This window comes from Stegodyphus dumicola, chromosome 3, assembly GCF_044657685.1.
Source record: "Stegodyphus dumicola isolate Sdum_Otavi_A_Nest chromosome 3, ASM4465768v1".
In the NCBI taxonomy this organism is placed as follows: domain Eukaryota; kingdom Metazoa; phylum Arthropoda; class Arachnida; order Araneae; family Eresidae; genus Stegodyphus; species Stegodyphus dumicola.
In genome coordinates, this window is record NC_140770.1 from 171,194,294 (window position 1) to 171,211,440 (window position 17,147).

The 17,147-nt window shown below is 33.9% G+C and overlaps 1 protein-coding gene across 1 annotated transcript in view; it reads right to left on the reverse strand.

Annotated features, from left to right (window-relative positions):
* The window catches only part of LOC118184133 (solute carrier family 12 member 8), a 119,541-nt gene extending 103,021 nt beyond the window's left edge, over positions 1–16,520 (reverse strand). The window contains exons 1-2 of the mRNA XM_085813613.1: positions 16,306–16,520; positions 9,255–9,448 (exon numbers count right to left, since the gene is read on the reverse strand). Coding sequence (XP_085669739.1) covers positions 9,255–9,428 — 174 coding nt within the window. The 5' untranslated portion in view covers positions 9,429–9,448; positions 16,306–16,520. The remainder of the gene's footprint in view (positions 1–9,254; positions 9,449–16,305) is intronic.
* Positions 16,521–17,147: the final 627 nt, after the last annotated feature.

Genomic DNA, 17,147 nt, shown 5'->3' on the forward strand with positions numbered 1-17,147 from the left:
TTTAATGGAAACTCACCGGTAACCAGTTTTTTTGAAAAACTAGATGACCACTTCATGATGTATCCCATGCACGAGTTCCAGAAAGTCACATTAGCTACCAGCGCTTTGAGGGGCCAAGCACTTAATTCGTTCAAATGTATAGGCAGAAGTCTCTTGGGTCAAGCAGGAAGTCCCACCTATACTTACGAAAATTTCAAGACTGCCTTAGTAAAAGCCTTCCCTGTCGTAAGGGATCGTGCGAAATTAGAAACGGAACTTTTCAGCATATATCAGCAAAGAATCGAAAATCTTTCCACCTTTATTTTAAGAAAAATTCACGTCTTGAAACTCTTGTATAGAAACCATCCGGATCCTGAGATAATTCAAGTGATTTTGCCGAGGTTACTTCCCCAAGTGCAAGACTTTATTGAATTAAGGAATCCGACTACACTGGAAAAGTTATTTGAGCTAGCAATCCAGTTTGAAAGTAGAAGAACGGCGGACATTGAAAGAAGACGCCAATATCAACAACGAAACCAATTTGGTGAGCCAAGACCACAGCAAAGTCAAGCACATGGCTACGGAAGCAAAGTGAATCAGTGGGCAAGGAAACCCAAGCATCCAAAAACAGCCGGCGAACGTCGACAGTTCAATAGCAATCCAATAAAAAAGTCTCAAGGCCAGTGGAAAAAGAAGGAAAGCATGGAAAGAAAAAAGGATTTAAACTAAAACGGATTTCTGCTGACGGGAGGATGCGGAAATCCGATGGCCAAGAAAACCCCTCTTCCTTCAAGTTAAATACAGTAATTGTGAAAAATTTGACTCTTCCGAAGATTGAAGTGTTGGTGAATAACATCCCAGCCACCGCACTCCTGGATACAGGAGCGCAGTGTTCCTGTGTGGCAGAAGATTTTTTTAGGAAGTATTTTCGTAAATATCGCATATATAGTTCGGATAATACAAGAGTGTTAGCTGCGCAAGGAGAAAGATGTAAGTGCATAGGTAAATTACCGCTATATGTTCGTATCAAGGACGAACAAGTGAAGATTATGTTTTTTATAGTAAAGAATCTGCAAGCACATATCATCTTAGGAATAGATTTTCTTTCAGAGGCAGAAGCAACGCTGGATTTTAATGAAGCGTCCCTTAAGCTGACGATGAAACCAGTTCGAGAAGAAAAAACGGAACCGCCAATGTTAAACCTTAACCACCTGCCTAAGGAAGAGCAACAAAGAATCCGACAAGTGGTAAGTGAATTTGCTTTGTTATTTAGTGATATTCCAGGATGTAGTCGAGTTACTAACCATAGTATTGACACCGGAGATTCAATGCCAGTTCGCCACAAAGCATACCGGTATGATAAGAATAAACAAAAAATTATAGAATGGCACATTAGAGATACGTTACTGAAAAAGATCATAATGCCCATCTCAAGTAGTTATGCTAGCCCGGTGGTTTTATGTAAGAAAAACAGTGACTATCCATTAACACATCCAAAAAGGTGGCGTTTCGCGATTGACTATCGTAAATTAAACTCCATAACTAAATATCCGGTATATCCGTTACCTATTATTGAAGAAATTCTAAGGAACATAACGTCTACCAAATACATGTCGACTTTAGACTTAACGACTGGTTATTTTCAAATAGGGGTTAGACCGGAAGACGTGCCTAAGGCTGCTTTTATAACCAAGTCTGGCACTTATGCATTCCTGCATATGCCGTTTGGCCTTTCAGGGGCACCGGCAACATTTCAGCGATGTATGGACATTGTGCTAAGGCCTGTTCTTGGAAAGTCCACATTTATCTATTTAGACGATATCATTATTACTAGTGATAATCTGTACCAACATGTACAGGATTTAAGACAGGTGTTTTCATTATTAAATGAGGCTGGACTAAAAGTTAATGTCGAAAAGTGCAAATTTGCACAAAAGTATCCGCCGCCAAATACGGCGAAGAAGCTCTCTTCTTTTCTAGGACTTTGTTCATATTATAGGTCCTTTATAAAAGATTTTACAGCTATTGCTGAACCATTGTTAAAATTAAAAAGGAAAAAGGCAAGATTCTCGTGGACGGCCGAAGCCAATAGTGCTTTCGAAAAATTAAAGCAAGCATTAACGCAAGCCCCTGTGTTGAAATTTCCTGAAAAGGATGAGAATTTAGAAATTTCAGCGGATGCTTCGGATTATGCAGTAGGAGCGGTACTTTTGCAAAATCAGCAGCCCGTGACATTTTTTAGTCGAACTTTAAATCAAACACAAAGAAATTATTCCGCGACCGAGAGAGAGGCACTTGCAGTTCTGTTAGCAGTGCAAAAGTTCCGAGTCTATTTTGGAAGAGCGCCAATAACAGTGTATTCTGATCATACGGCGGTAACTAGATTGTACTCAGGGAAAAACTTATCCCCAAGGTTAATAAGATGGGCACTCAAGCTACAAGAATATAATCTGGTAATCAAGCATACCCCTGGAAAGGAAAACATCGTAGCAGATGCCCTATCCAGAATAAAAATAGATGAAGAAGGTAATACTGTAAAGGTTGCAATGCTCACAGCATGTACAATAAATTCCCGAGAAACTGTAATAACCGAACTGGGTAAGGATCCTGAATTTAGGAACATTTATGAGTATTTAAAGGATCCTGAAAATTTTAGCCACCAAGATATTGTGGCGATAAGAAATAGGGCGGCCCATTACGAACTAAAGATGGTCTATTATTCTATACAAAAACTACAAATTCCAACAATGAATTTCGACCTGTTATCCCAGCTAGTCTTAGATTAAATATCCTGCAGGAGTTACACGACAGCCCATTAGCTTCTCATGCTGGTATTCGAAAAACTATCCAACGCGTACGCGAGGCAGTCTATTTTCCTGAACTGCAAAAGTTAACAAGGGCGTATGTCCAGTCCTGCCCAACATGTCAAGCAGTTAATTATATTAATTTCCGCCCGGCCGGGTTTCTAAATAGTATTAAATCCGAATTTCCAAATGAAATAATTGGCATCGATTTATTGGGCCCTTTCCCAAAAAGTCAGTTAAATAAAAGTCGGTATCTCCTTGTTATGGTTGATCATTTTAGTAAGTGGACTGAAATTGTTCCCTTAAAATGAGCCTCCGCGAAATTAGTTACTGATTCTATTTTAAATAAATATATTTTAAAATACGGGGCGGCCCTAAAAGTTATATCGGATAATGGTCCTCAATTTGTAAGTAATATATTTGAAGACGTGCCAAAAACTGGGCATACGTCATTTAAAAATGGTCCCATATCAACCGCAATCAAATATAGCGGAACGGGTCAATAGAAATATAGTGAAAATTATCCGTAGTTATGTTAAAAATGTTCATAAAAGCTGGGATAACTATGTCAATGAATTTGCTTTCGCCCTTAGGACCGCAAATTATGATACAACGGGAAAACTCCTGCTGAGTTATTTTTAGGCAGAAAGATTATAACGCCGTTAGATAAATTATTTTATGTTCAACAAAGAGCCCCAGAATTTAAAATGGGTGATATAGAAAAATTAATTAAAGAAGCAAAAAAGAACACTGAAGTAGCACAAAGAAAACAGAAGCTCTATTATGATATGAAACGACGGGGAGTAACTTATAAAGTAGGAGATGAAGTATTAAAAGTTAAGCATTCACTTTCTTCAGCACCAGAAGATAAAACCGCTAAATTTTTTCCACGATTTGAAGGACCATATGTCATAGAAAAAATAACTCACGCTGTAGTGGTGTTAAAAGCCAGGAATGGTGAAACATGCTTCGCAAACATTGACCAAATAAAACCATACTATGACCGTAATAAAATGCAAATATTTAAAGATCTTTTGCAGGATCCGGCACGGCAGGCACAAGCTCCAGAGGTGGAACAACGACAAGCCATTAGGAGGCAGGAGCAATTGAAAAGAAAGTTTCCCCGTTGGAAAATTGAAGGTAACAAGAAAAAGAAGCCGTTCCACCGACCAGAAAAGAGAGCTCACGACCACCCCCAGAATGAAGAAGGGAGAAGTACGACGAATGCAAAGAGACCCAGGAGAAATAACGTCAACTGTAACCCGGCCCCCAAACGGAAGATCTACTCATCGGACAGGACTCTACGCACAAAATGTCGCCGAATTGCGGAAGGACCACCAGCGGCGGAGGAAAAGATACAAGGAAAATTTGAAGGAGAGAGAAGTGTCCCGGTTCCGCCAAGACCAGTGGCCATCAAACGGCCAAGACCACAGGCAGAGGCGAAAAAGAAGGTATTCAAGGGTGACCGAACTGGAGGGAAAAGAAAGCTCCTAGAGGAAGGAACTGAAGGGCGAGCCTGCACAAGAAGGAGGATAAATCAAACACGAATCTTTGCTACCTTCCAGGACTGGGCAGAGAAAAGAATGTCCGAATACCACAAAGATAAGTAAAATTTTATGTTACTTTGAAAACTTAAGTTAATCTTTCATTCTTACTGCAAGTGGCAGATTTCAAGACGTTTTACCTCATGTGAGGTCTACCTTTATCGCCAAAAAGGCAAGAAATGAGTTGTAACCTATTTTGGTATTATGTTTTTCAATTACTCGCGAGTAAAACTAAAGTTGATGTATAATAGGAATGTGTAAATACTTGAATATTGTAAAAGTTATTGTACAAATTTTATTTAAAACATTCTGGTAAAAAAGAAGTTTTAGTCTGAAAGACTTTTGAAATGTAGTATTTCAATGTAGAAGAATTGGCACTTGCTTGGAAAAGAATAGAAGTTAACAATGTACTACTAATGTATGTTTTAAATTGCGTAAAATTAACGGCATGTTAATATGTTCTTATATACAACGTGAACTGTTATTTTAAATGTTAAGAAATACTGTGATATGGTAAAAGTGAAAGTAATGCCAAAAATTTTAAACTTATTTGTGTGACTGTAAAAAGGCCAAATTATTGCGAATATGTGTTAAAGGTGGAATGAATGTAGTTAGGCTCTCTGAGGCTACACTTCAGAGTTAACCACTTTCAGAATAGTACCTCAGGGTTTAGAGTTGAAGATAAGGTGTGTTACGAGGTCTTGTTATGTTGAATTTTAACACGTTAGTGTTTTGATTGTAGGAGGCAGTGTTGAACACTTGTACATAAAAACATTCGTGTTTGGTGTTTTCTTTTACAACACATGTCAGAGAGCACGGGGAGAGATAATTAAAATAAAGTCATGAATGAAATAAGAATGTTAAGAGAAATATAAATATTCATGTTACTTGCCATTGAATTGTGTAACATTTCATTAAACTAGTTTTCCTTCCAGATCTCTGGAAGGAACCAGATTTCAACTAAAAGCTCCTGTTTAGATGCAGTACAGCTGAAAAGTAATTGTCCATGGAGCTGATAATGTAAAAACAAATTTTTTTTTTAATTTCTAGTTTCTAGTGAGAAATGTTTGTAAAAGATTCTAGAGCTAAAAGTTTTCAACAAGGTCGTTTTAGACCTCAGTTTCAAACTAATTAACTCTGGCGGGAAGTATGTAAGGATCTTAAGTTTTACTAACGTTTATTTTATTTGAAATCTTTACTATCACTTCTTATTTTCTACTTCCGGCCAGAATTAAAAGCTTTAACTTATTTATGCAAATTTGTCTGGCGAATGCGAAGTACTTAAGTTGTGGCTTTTTGCCAAGCAAGAGAGGAAGGAGTTAGTAGAAGCAGGCCGCTTGCCTTAGCAGTTTTACTCGGTTGCTGGTTGCCTTCCAGGCCAGAGGTTTAATCCTCTTAATAATTTTAAACGTATTGTAGTGTTAACAGTTCTCTGTACTACATACGGCTTCCTGTTAATATACGGCCAATCTTCCACGTAGGCCCTTGTTTATTATTCAAGTTAAGTTAGAGTTTAGTTAATATTTTTATATTCTTACGTTCAGATCACAAGTGGTTGGTCTCTGTATTCCGAAGTCCGGAAATTATTGTAAAGAGTGAAAAATAAAGGGTTTCATATACCCTTCCTGTGTATCTTGTCTACTTCCCACATTTATTGAACATAGCTTTAGTAAGCTCCCTGTTCCGAGTCAGGTTCTTGAATGTTCCCCAAGCAAGTAAGGAGAAACACAGAACCTGATATAACATGCCTCACAAGCCAGTTATTCGACCTGACAAACTCGTGAGAGTTGTATTTGATGCATCCAGGCATTCGAAAAATGAACATTCTTTAAACGATTGTCTGTATTCTGGTCCTAATTTAAATCCACTATTGTTAAAAGATATTAATACAATTTCATACACACAGCATTTACTGCCGACATTGAAGAAGCCTTTCTTCAGATGTCTATGTCACCTGAAGATAGGGATGCTGTAAGATTTTTATGGGCAAATAAACTTATAAAAAGACAAGGATGGGAAACCCAACACGAAAATACTCAGGATGACTCGCGTTTCGTTTGGTGCTACATCCAGCCCATTTTTGATTGCCGCTACTACATCCAGCCCATTTTTGCTTTGCCGCTACTATCAAACACCACATAGATACCTTTAAAAAAACAAATCAGAAAGTAGTTAAACTATTGAATGAATGTTTATATGTAGATGATTTAATAGGTGGAGATGAAGATAAAAATGAAGCTAAACTCATATATGAAGATGTTGGATATATATTTAAGGCTGCAGGTTTCAACATGTGAAAATGTAAAACAAAATGTGCGAACCTGCAGGAACTTTTTGACGAATACGAAAATGGTGAGAAAGTTCTCAAACAGAAGGTATTGGGATATAAATGGAATTACAAGGAAGACCTTCTGAAGATTAAATCACAAAATCTAATTAACCAAGCTCTAGGGAAAACAAAGCTAATGACAAAAAGAGAAGTTCTTAAAACCATTGGAAAGCTTTACGATCCCATTGTATTTATAAGTCCATTCACTATTAGGGCAAAAATACTAATGCAGGAAATTTGGCAACTTGGAGTAGATTGGGATGATCCGTTACCATTGGACTTTGAAAACAGAATGAAAAAATGGATTAATAAACTGTCAGCGATTCAGGGTGTAAACATTCCGCGACATTACTTCCGAAAGACTAACAAGTCTGAACTGAGAGATGTTCAAATGCATTGCTTTACCGACGCAAGTCAGAAGGCATATGGAGCTGTGATATACCTGCGATACGTCACAACGGACAGTGAAATAGGAAGTAGTTTTGTCATTTCCAAAACCAGAGTAGCTCCACTGAAGAAGCTGTCCCTTCCAAGATTAGAGCTGATGGAGGCACTCATCGGAGCAAGATTAGCCTCAAATGTGAGAGAACAGTTGAGAAAAGACTCCAGATGAATGCATATTTTGGGTCAGATTCTTCCGTGACATTACATTGGATAAAGGGAAATTTAAATAAATGGAAGCCATTCATCCAACATTGAGTAATGGAAATACAAGAGAAAACATCACCCAAGTCCTGGAGTTATTGCCCTGGTGATGAAAATCCAGCCGATATTGCTGACCAGAGGAACGAAGACAAATTCCACGAAAAGAATAACGTTAGCTGAACTACGAAATAGTGACATGTGGTAGCACGGACCTAAGTGGGTATTACAGAGCATCGATTCATGGCCTAAACTTGCAGAATCAGTAAGAGATTTCAAAGATAATGAAGAGCTTGAACTTCGAAAGGGAGCTGTGGTGAACTCAACAGTTACAGGTGAAAATTCCATTGAAAACAAATTCATTAAAAAGTACTCATCAAATTGATTTTAAATTTGTTTAAAAATATCAGTCACGGATGTAAATTTTATCTGATCTTCATATATTAATTTTTTGTGTACTTGGATATGTAATTTAGTCATTCTAAAGGCATTTTTAATAGACCAAAAACATTCATTAAAAGATAAAATGTATTCGTAACTCATTAGAACTATAGGTAACTTATTCCTACAATACAGGATGCTATAAACCACGCTACCCCTACTTGCAACTTGGACAAATCACATACAGTAGGACACACATTTAATACAATACTAAATGCAGTATTTCAAAATGGCAGTTCCAAGCTGGACATACCATTGCAACATTCCATGCAGATGGACACCACCAAGCTGACAATGCTTGAGCTATAGCTTGTCTAGCTTATATGCAAATCCAGCCCTGCTTTCACAGCAAACATTCACCATGTTTTCCAACAACCGCCTAAGAAAAAAGCTGCAGGCCCAGATGAAAATGACAATGCTATAATTAAAAGATCTATCACAGCAGATCACAATACTTTCTGAAATTTTTCAACAAGTTACTCTATTATAGAATCTTTTTCCAGAATTTCCAAAATAGACCAAGTTGTTCTTTTTCTCAAATGCAAAAAAGATGCATGAAGTTCCAACTCCTACTATCCCATCTGCCATTTATCTGCACTAGAAAAAGCATACAAAAAAATTAATAGATTGTCTCACTATCCATATAAATCTCATACCTGAGTGATAGACAAAGCCAGAAAATCATCAACCAATATCCTCATGAATTAAAAAACAGTATTTTGATCAAGCCAAACAGACATCACACAGTTCTTTTAGGCCTCAACCTCCAAAGCATATTTGCAACCCTCTGGTGGTCTGCAATTTTGCATGGCCCATTTCCAGTCTATTTTCATAAACAATGCCTAAATAGAGCAAGATGGACCAGAGCATTTCTGGTAACACGAGAACTTTTGTGCAATACCTAATGAGCTGTCCACTGACATCAAGTTACCATCTCAGATTTTTAAACAATATAGATGACAGAATACCGTAAAAATGCTATACCATCAAACAAAAGGCATTCATGACAAAAATCAAGGTTATCCTGGATATCCTATCAGCACACGGGGACTGGATCTGTGCAATGTTCCTAAACATCTCTTTTTATGCAGTTGCACATTATACCCCCATAGCAATATGCAGTTTTTTTCCAACATCACACCAACTATTATGCCTTTGTATTCCTTGCCAAACAACAGTGTGAAGAAGATTCTAGCAAAGTGGGAAGCTTGGGACTACACTCGTCTAACTTTCAAGTATAACAGCACGGTATTTTTGGTCTCCATCTTCCGTTACCTGTTACAGGTAACTTATTAAATTTACATCTTATAATTGACTTTTTTATAGCACTGTATATATCTATATTCTTAAGAATGTAAACAGAATGGCAACTGGAGCTAGATGTTATCATTTTTTGGTAGACATTCTCTCTAATTACATTAAATAGTTTACAATCATGCTTACACATGTAAGTACCTGATCTTCATGATATAATTCTTTTCATACCTGATCTTCGTGATATAATTCTTTTCATACCTGATCTTCGTGAAATAACTCTTTGTCTCCTTTATCCTGAAAATGTGAACTTTCACCTTCAGAGCAACTTCCCAGAAGAGGACCCTTTTCCAAATTAGGTTCAGAACTAAGTCCATATCGTTCCCAGTCAATTGGTTTTTTGGCACGCGTAGAAGCATCTTTATCAGTTGTCATGTTACAAATAAACCTCACTTCTAAATATCAAAATTAGAGAAGTAAGATTTAAATAAGTAAATACAATAAGATAACTAAAACTATAAAACAATTATAATGAATCAATAGTAACAAATTAAAGTATAAAGAGTTAACTGCAACTGTGTTAAAAGATAATAATTATGGTAATTACAGAAAATCTTGTCGACCACAAGAGATGGCACCAATCGTGGGGGGAAAAAAAAAACATTTACTAAAAAATACAAGAAAAATGTTCTATTCTTATTTTTCTTTCAAATTTATTATATTATCATTTATTTATATTTAATTTTTCATTCAAAATCTCCATTATTTTTAAGAAGATATACTGTAAAAGCAATTATTTTCACTAGGTTTTAATTTTCGCGAGAAATGACACGTGAATTGACATTTACTTCGCATAAGCCTTAATGTTGCAATACCATTGCTTCTCAGTTTTTAAATAAAGTGTCATTTCGTGGCCATTAAAACATTATTTTGGGGGCCAGTAAGATTCCATGACTTTGGAAATATTCAACAGCATGCTCTTCTGTAGTAGGCAGGTCCCAAATTTTAATCTTTTTTTTTTTGAAAATGCGTGATATAGGGAAAAAAGGAGTCTTTACTTAAGAATAACTAACACGTGTAATCAAGGTTCTAACCAAACCCAGCGAGTTTGAAGACGACCTTTTCAATTTTTGATGAAAAATCACGTAGTTTGGCATCTTTTCTTTAATAGGCAAAAATGGTTGATGGGACTTTCTGTAAGTACCATAATTATTTTAATTTGCATAATTAAGAGTTAACTACTGCTCTATAAGAATAAAATGTTTTTCTAATGTGCAATAAATTTTTGTAAGAGGAAAAAATGAATAAGTAGTTTATTACAATTAGTTTAGATAAAGTCAAATTAATAAGTTAAAAAAAGAATATATTTCAATCAATCAAATTAATACAGCGGCTCATATTTGTTTTTGGACACTTGTGTTTTTCAGTTTTATTTGCAAATATCAGTTACTAAATATTAGTGAAATGACTTTTTCTTTCACATACACTGGTTTATCAAATAATAATAATAAACATAAAATAAAATAAAATAAAATAAGTAAAAAATAAATAAATCATTCCAAACATTTTTGTTTACAAAATAATTTATTCCAAAATTAACATACATAAGTTCTTGGACACTTGAGTGAACAGTTTATATTTAATAAAAATATTAAAATAATGGGACATTCACTATTTCATTGGATATTCCTTAGTTAAAATTTACACTTTCATACACTTGGAATTAAACTCATGATTTTATTTAAGAATGTTCTTATTTGGGTAAAAATACATTTACGGGTACCCCTTGATGAAAATTGGCGATTTTGGGAGGTATGCAGATACTGTGTTTGCGCAATTCTTTGACTTGTTATTTTGCACAAAAATCGCCACTAACCAAAGCCAAAAACACAAGATAAAGAATTCTACAAACTTGGTATCCACGTACATATCAACCTATTTTCACTTAAAAAACTTCAGATAATTGCACAAACGTGGCATTGCACACTCCCTTGACTTTATCCCTGTACACATCGACCTATTGTCACTTAAAAAAACATCAGAGAATTGCACAAACTAGGCATTGCGCACTCCTTTGACTTTGTCCATGTACACATTGAACTATATTCACTTAAAAAGTCAAAGGAGCAGCCGTCAAAATATATATATAATCCCAATAAACTACATTTTAAATCAAACAATGAAATAACATAAAAAATCAAGGCTGATCTTTGGAATATGGTAACTGGTAGTTTGGCGACATTTTGGAGGTGATAAAGGTTACTACCTAGGACTTTGGTAATAATGTGAGAAGTATTCAGTTCCGATTACGCATTATTTTGTGTGAGGGAAATGAGAGATCATGAGATATGTCATGTGACATTAATGGATGAATTACAGTTCTTTAATCGGAAAAGGGGGGGAATTTGGAAAACTGTAGTACTATATTATTTTGTAATAAGCTTCATTGTGTGTTGTGTGAAATAGTGGGAGTGTGCATGCCACGTGATGAAGATTCTGAAGATTAGGTAAGTTAGTATTTTTAATCATTTGAGGATATTATTTTTATGCATTGTTCTAAATGTAAGTAGTAAATAAATTAATATGATATTATTGGAAAATTGTTATTAGCAATGATTTAGTTTAAAGTAATTAGTATTGTAATCTAATTTTTGTTAATTTAATCTATGTGCTTATTTATATTTTAAGTAGTGTTTTTTTAATTTAATTATATTTTAATTTAATGATCGTGATTTTGTGAGTTATATGTTTGTAGTATTTTGGAATATGTTTGAGTAGAATACGTTGAGTATTTTCATGCATTTTCGTGAAATTTTTCTAATTTATGCGAAAAAGCAGTGTACATGGATATAGTGAAGAGTGTGCGCAATGCCATTTTTGTGCAATTCTGGGATGTTTTTTTAAGTAAAAATAAATCAACGTGTACATGGTTTTGTGATATTTTAATTAAATGACAGTTATTCTGTGAATTTTATGTTTGTAGGAATTTGGTATACGTTTCAGTTGAAGTAAACGTGTATGGAAATAATCTAAATATTTGACACTAAGTATTTGTAACCATTTGTAATGTTTGTGGTATGAATTCATTGGTGACGTTTATAATACTATAACAGATAATTTAGAGGTAAAAGTTTTTGGATATTTTATTTATTTTATACGTGGAAATGTTCATCCTTGGAAAGGGTATATACTTTTTTGCGATCAGGTAATTTCATATATGTGCTTTTTACCGAGTTTAAAGATTAACAGAATTTTTTTGCATTTTCGTGCAAATTTTTGTAATTTATGAGAAAATAGCAGTGTAGATGGATAAAGTTAAGAGTGTGTGCAATGCCATTTTTGTACAATTCTGGGATGTTTTTTTTAAGTAAAAATAAGTCGACGTGTAAATGGTTTATGTGACGGAGTTTGCGATTGTGCACTTTTTCCCAATTTTGCAGTTAATATTTGTCTTGATTAAGCAGTTTTGTTACATAAAATTTCTAGCATAAGTGTAATTTGACTAGTAGATGGTTGGAAAAAGTGTTCAGTAAATAAAAAGAAAAGAAACATGTCTTTACTTCGTGAAGACAAAATGGCGGCGAAAAAAAAATAGAGGGTTGCTGTAGCAGAGTTGGTCGCCAAATTTTTGCCAAGTTACTATAATCCAAAGATCAACCAAAATTAAATTCCTCTTTGCACTACACAAAGGAAATATCCACTTATTAACAAGTCTTCGGTCCAACAAAATTCCTTAAGAGCATCAAAAAACTTCCTAAAATTATCTAAACCAGAATCTGTATACTGGCGTCGCCACATAAATTCGCAAATTAATAGTCAAAAATATCCTCCGTAGTGCCCGAACATACGCATTTCCTCTATACAAACAGGACACTTAATAATGGCTACTAAGTAAACCTTCATTTACACAACAGTCAAGTAATGCTCTTTTCCCTTTTCTTTCCAAATCGTACAGAAACTTCAAATTTATCTTACCACATTCTACCATTTTACCGTCAAATTCAGAAAACAAGCAATGTATTTCCTAACCAACACACACGACAAGACCTTACAAATTCACTGCAATCATACAACCGATTAAATCATAATAGGGTTTCCATAACTTTCAACTACTCAGGCTACCATAAATAAACCACCACTTGGCGATAAATGAAACAATAACTTCGCGATAATACAAAGGGTATCCTTCTCTCTACTCTAACCGAAGCTTTTTCACATGTTTAGACGAATGTCACATGTTTGAAGCAATTTTCACATGTTTGGACCCCTTAAAGAAGCATCTGGAGGCAAGCGATTTGAGCAACAATTAAGTGGAAATATTCATGCACAATTGGTTAGATACCCATCCAGCTTCATTCTATGAAAACAGAATAAAAAAATTACCAAATCATTGGGGAAAATGTATCATAAAGGGAAGAGATTAGTTAGAAAAATAATTCATAGAATTGTAGTTGTTTTCTATAAAATAAATTTTGTGTACACAAAAGGCTTGTTTATATTTGGTTCACTCTCATATTAAATTTTAACTCATCTATAAATATAACTTTGTTCCAATCTTACCATCCATTTTTCAAACACCAAGGGTATTTTTCTTGTTTCCTAGTTGACAAAGAATTTTCATTTTTTTCCATTTCGCCGGTGCAAATCTCGCCAAACAAACTTTATTGGTGACAACATACAGTATACACATAAAAAATATTTAAAAAATGTTAGTTCTAAGAATTCTTTTAAGAAAAGAAGGCATAAACATTTTAATATCGCTTAAAATTTTATAAAAAGCCAATAAATAAAGACAATAAATTTGTAAAAAACATTAATTTAAGAATTTACTATGCTTTCATGGTTCAACATCCTGATTCGGCGGTTCATATCACGTGACCCCAAGCAATCTCATCTCACGTAAACTACTCTACAAAAATCTAATGCTCTCAGTAATTATCTACATTAATTTCAAGTTAAATCTTAATTTAGAACACAAGTTTAAATGCAAGAAATATTTCAATTTGTACGAATAGCTTACTCAGAAATTATGCAAAACTGCAGTGCTTTACTTCGCTAATGCATTCTCATTAGAATTGATGAATTTAACCTTTGACTTTACCTTTTCTATATTTTCGGCTTCGGGTAAGCGCTGTGATTGCATCCTAATTGACTTAATTACCGAAAATGGCCTTAGACATAAAACTGAACTATCTGATAAAAATTCTATGTATTCTATATGCCAGTATTGAAAGAAACAATCAATCTAATAAGAAAAAGCTGCAACTTGTTTTGAAAATGATGCGTAAAAGGTTACCAGAGAGAATATTCCGTTTGGCATCGGTTGTACCATTATTGGCAACTTTATTGCTTGCACCGGCAAAACGGAAAAGTACCTAATTTTCTTATTGCTGATATCCATTGTGCTCATGTATCCTAAAAGCTCTTCTATCAGTTTCATGGGTAAACTATTTTTTGCAAACAGTTCTTCTAAATCTGCTATAAATTTACAGAACTAATTTTTGGGTATTGTTTGATTCTGCATAGTATAAATCTCCAATGGTGTCCAGATTTCAGCACATTTTTGGCTAAGTGCAGAGTCGCCCACTTATATGGCGTATATCAATGCGTACATGGACAAAGTCATGGGAGTGCATAATGTCAAGTTTGCAATTCTCTGATGTTTTTTTCAAGTGAAATATGTCAATGTATACATGGATACTGAGTTTGTGCAATTCTTTGACTTGTTATTTTCAGGTTGACGATTTTGAGAAACGCACGAAGCAGTGGGCGATTCTGCACTTTCCGCGCATTTTCAGCAGTTCCAAGCATTGTCCATTTTTTTTAAATATCAAAGATTGTGGAATGCTTTTAGATCAAGAATATTTCAGATACTTTTACCATTTTAAAAATAATGAATCATTTAATTTCTAACAGAACTTGCCATTAATTTGTAATGTTTTGCCATGTTCACAACAGATGTGAATCAGTTAATATATTTTGCCAAACAAGTATGATTTAAAAGATAACTTTTGTGATGTATTTTCATCTAAAACAAAAAATTATGACAAACATCATCTGCAAAAACATGTCAACAAAAATTTCAAGTGTCCGAATTATTACACGAGTTACTGATTAACACGAACATTTTAATTTTTTTATTATTTAGGAACATTTTTATAACATTTATTTTGTAACAAGCAGGGCTTAAAATAGAGAAAACATTATGCATTGGAAAAAAAATCCATGTTTCAATATTTAGAACAAGACCTATGCAAATTAATTTCAACAACCTATGCAAATTTCTATATTCAAAAACAAATGTGAGGCACTGTAGTTTTTTACATAAAATTTAATGGACATGAAACAATAAAAGTAATAATATTACTCTCAGGAAAAGTTTGAAAATTCTATATGTGTACTAACAAAGATGTAGTAATAGTTGAGATATGAAAGAAAACAAAAATATGTAATGAAAAGTATTTATTTGGGCATAGTCCAATGAAAAACACAATTTTAAGCTAAAAAATGCAAATAATTAATACTAACAATTTTATGCATATAAACTTGAGAAAAACTTAGAAATAAATAAGAAATCAGACTAAAATAAAAAAACTACCAACAGAAGCCTTTACACATTAAAGAAAATAATAATCAAATATAGTAAATTGTGTTATAGATAATTTAAAGAATAATAATTTCACATCTGTGCATTAATGCATTTTTATTATTATTTTTTATATATAATTTAGTTGGAGATAATTATTTACTGATATAATGCTGTGTAATATATTCTTTTACATTGCGAATATAACAAACGATTTAATGTCCGTGGTTTGTGGTAAAATGAAAATAAAACAATTTAAAATAAATGTAGTTACAAGTGACCATATGGTGTGACGATTTGAATGAATAGGCAATACTTTAGAATCGGTCGAAAAGCTTCATAATTCATAATCAAATTTATTTCCACAGAAAAATGATAGGCAAAAATTTTTAAAATACATTTTAGATCTCAAAATTAATCATAATATGCGTTTCAAACCGAAATCTAAAATCCCACGCACATAAAAATGTTAATACAGATTTATAAAAATTAAAACTGAAACATTATTTAAAGGTCTATTAAAACTTCAAGTAGAGCGTAAACTATTTTATCATCAAATGTAGGTCACTATATTTAAGAAATAAATTTTTATTTTTAATTACTATTTCTGCTCGTGGCCATTAAGACAACAGCTGTTACAATAACTCTATTGTGTAATAATATAAACAGACATAGAATGAAATCGAAACGATAACCCAATTATCTAAGACAATATAATTTAATCACCTGCTGCGCCAGTTCGGACAATGAACCATATGGACAAACACAGCTGTCATCCATGCTTACAGGTGTGCCATTGAACTCCGTACGGAAAGTTCAAAACAGAGCAGTAGAGCTGGAGCAAACCGCATGTATTCGTTACCGAGTAACGGGTACATCGGTTGACTCGAAGTACCGATTCGGTACTCACAAATCAATTTCGTTACTCGCATCCATTTCGTTACTCATACGATGCGAGTAGGAATGATGCGGTTTCTACTCGAATACGAATGATGCGGTTGTTCGAATACGAATGCGGTTGCTGTTCGAATACGAATGATGAGGTTGCTAACAATACCTGTGCGTCACAATGCGCGCATATTTTTTTTATTGATAATTTCGTACTTTTTTGTATAATTCATCGGGTAAACTCTTATTTATATTATGTGTTTGTATTTTAGTTGAAATAATACTTAGTTGATGATATTTAATAAGATGAGCCATTTTGACAGCGTGAAGCGTTATTTTGTACTTACATTAAGATTTATAGTGCATATTATGTTTGTAATTTGAAAATTTGGATAATTTAAATAATTATTGATTTTCTCTTGAGGGTGCCATTGGGATATTTTTATTGATTTGAAATATTTATATACTGCACTTAGGTATTGTTTATATAAGAATATGTAGGTCAATATACGTTCTTTACTTACTTGTACGAAGTAAAAAGGAAGTAAGTACTGTAATCGCGAAAAATATTGGGCATCATATTTCTACGGAAACATCCATTTTTGACCATTACATAATCCATGTGGATAATGTTTTTGGGTGACGTATGTACGTACGGACACAATGAAGGACTCTTTCTT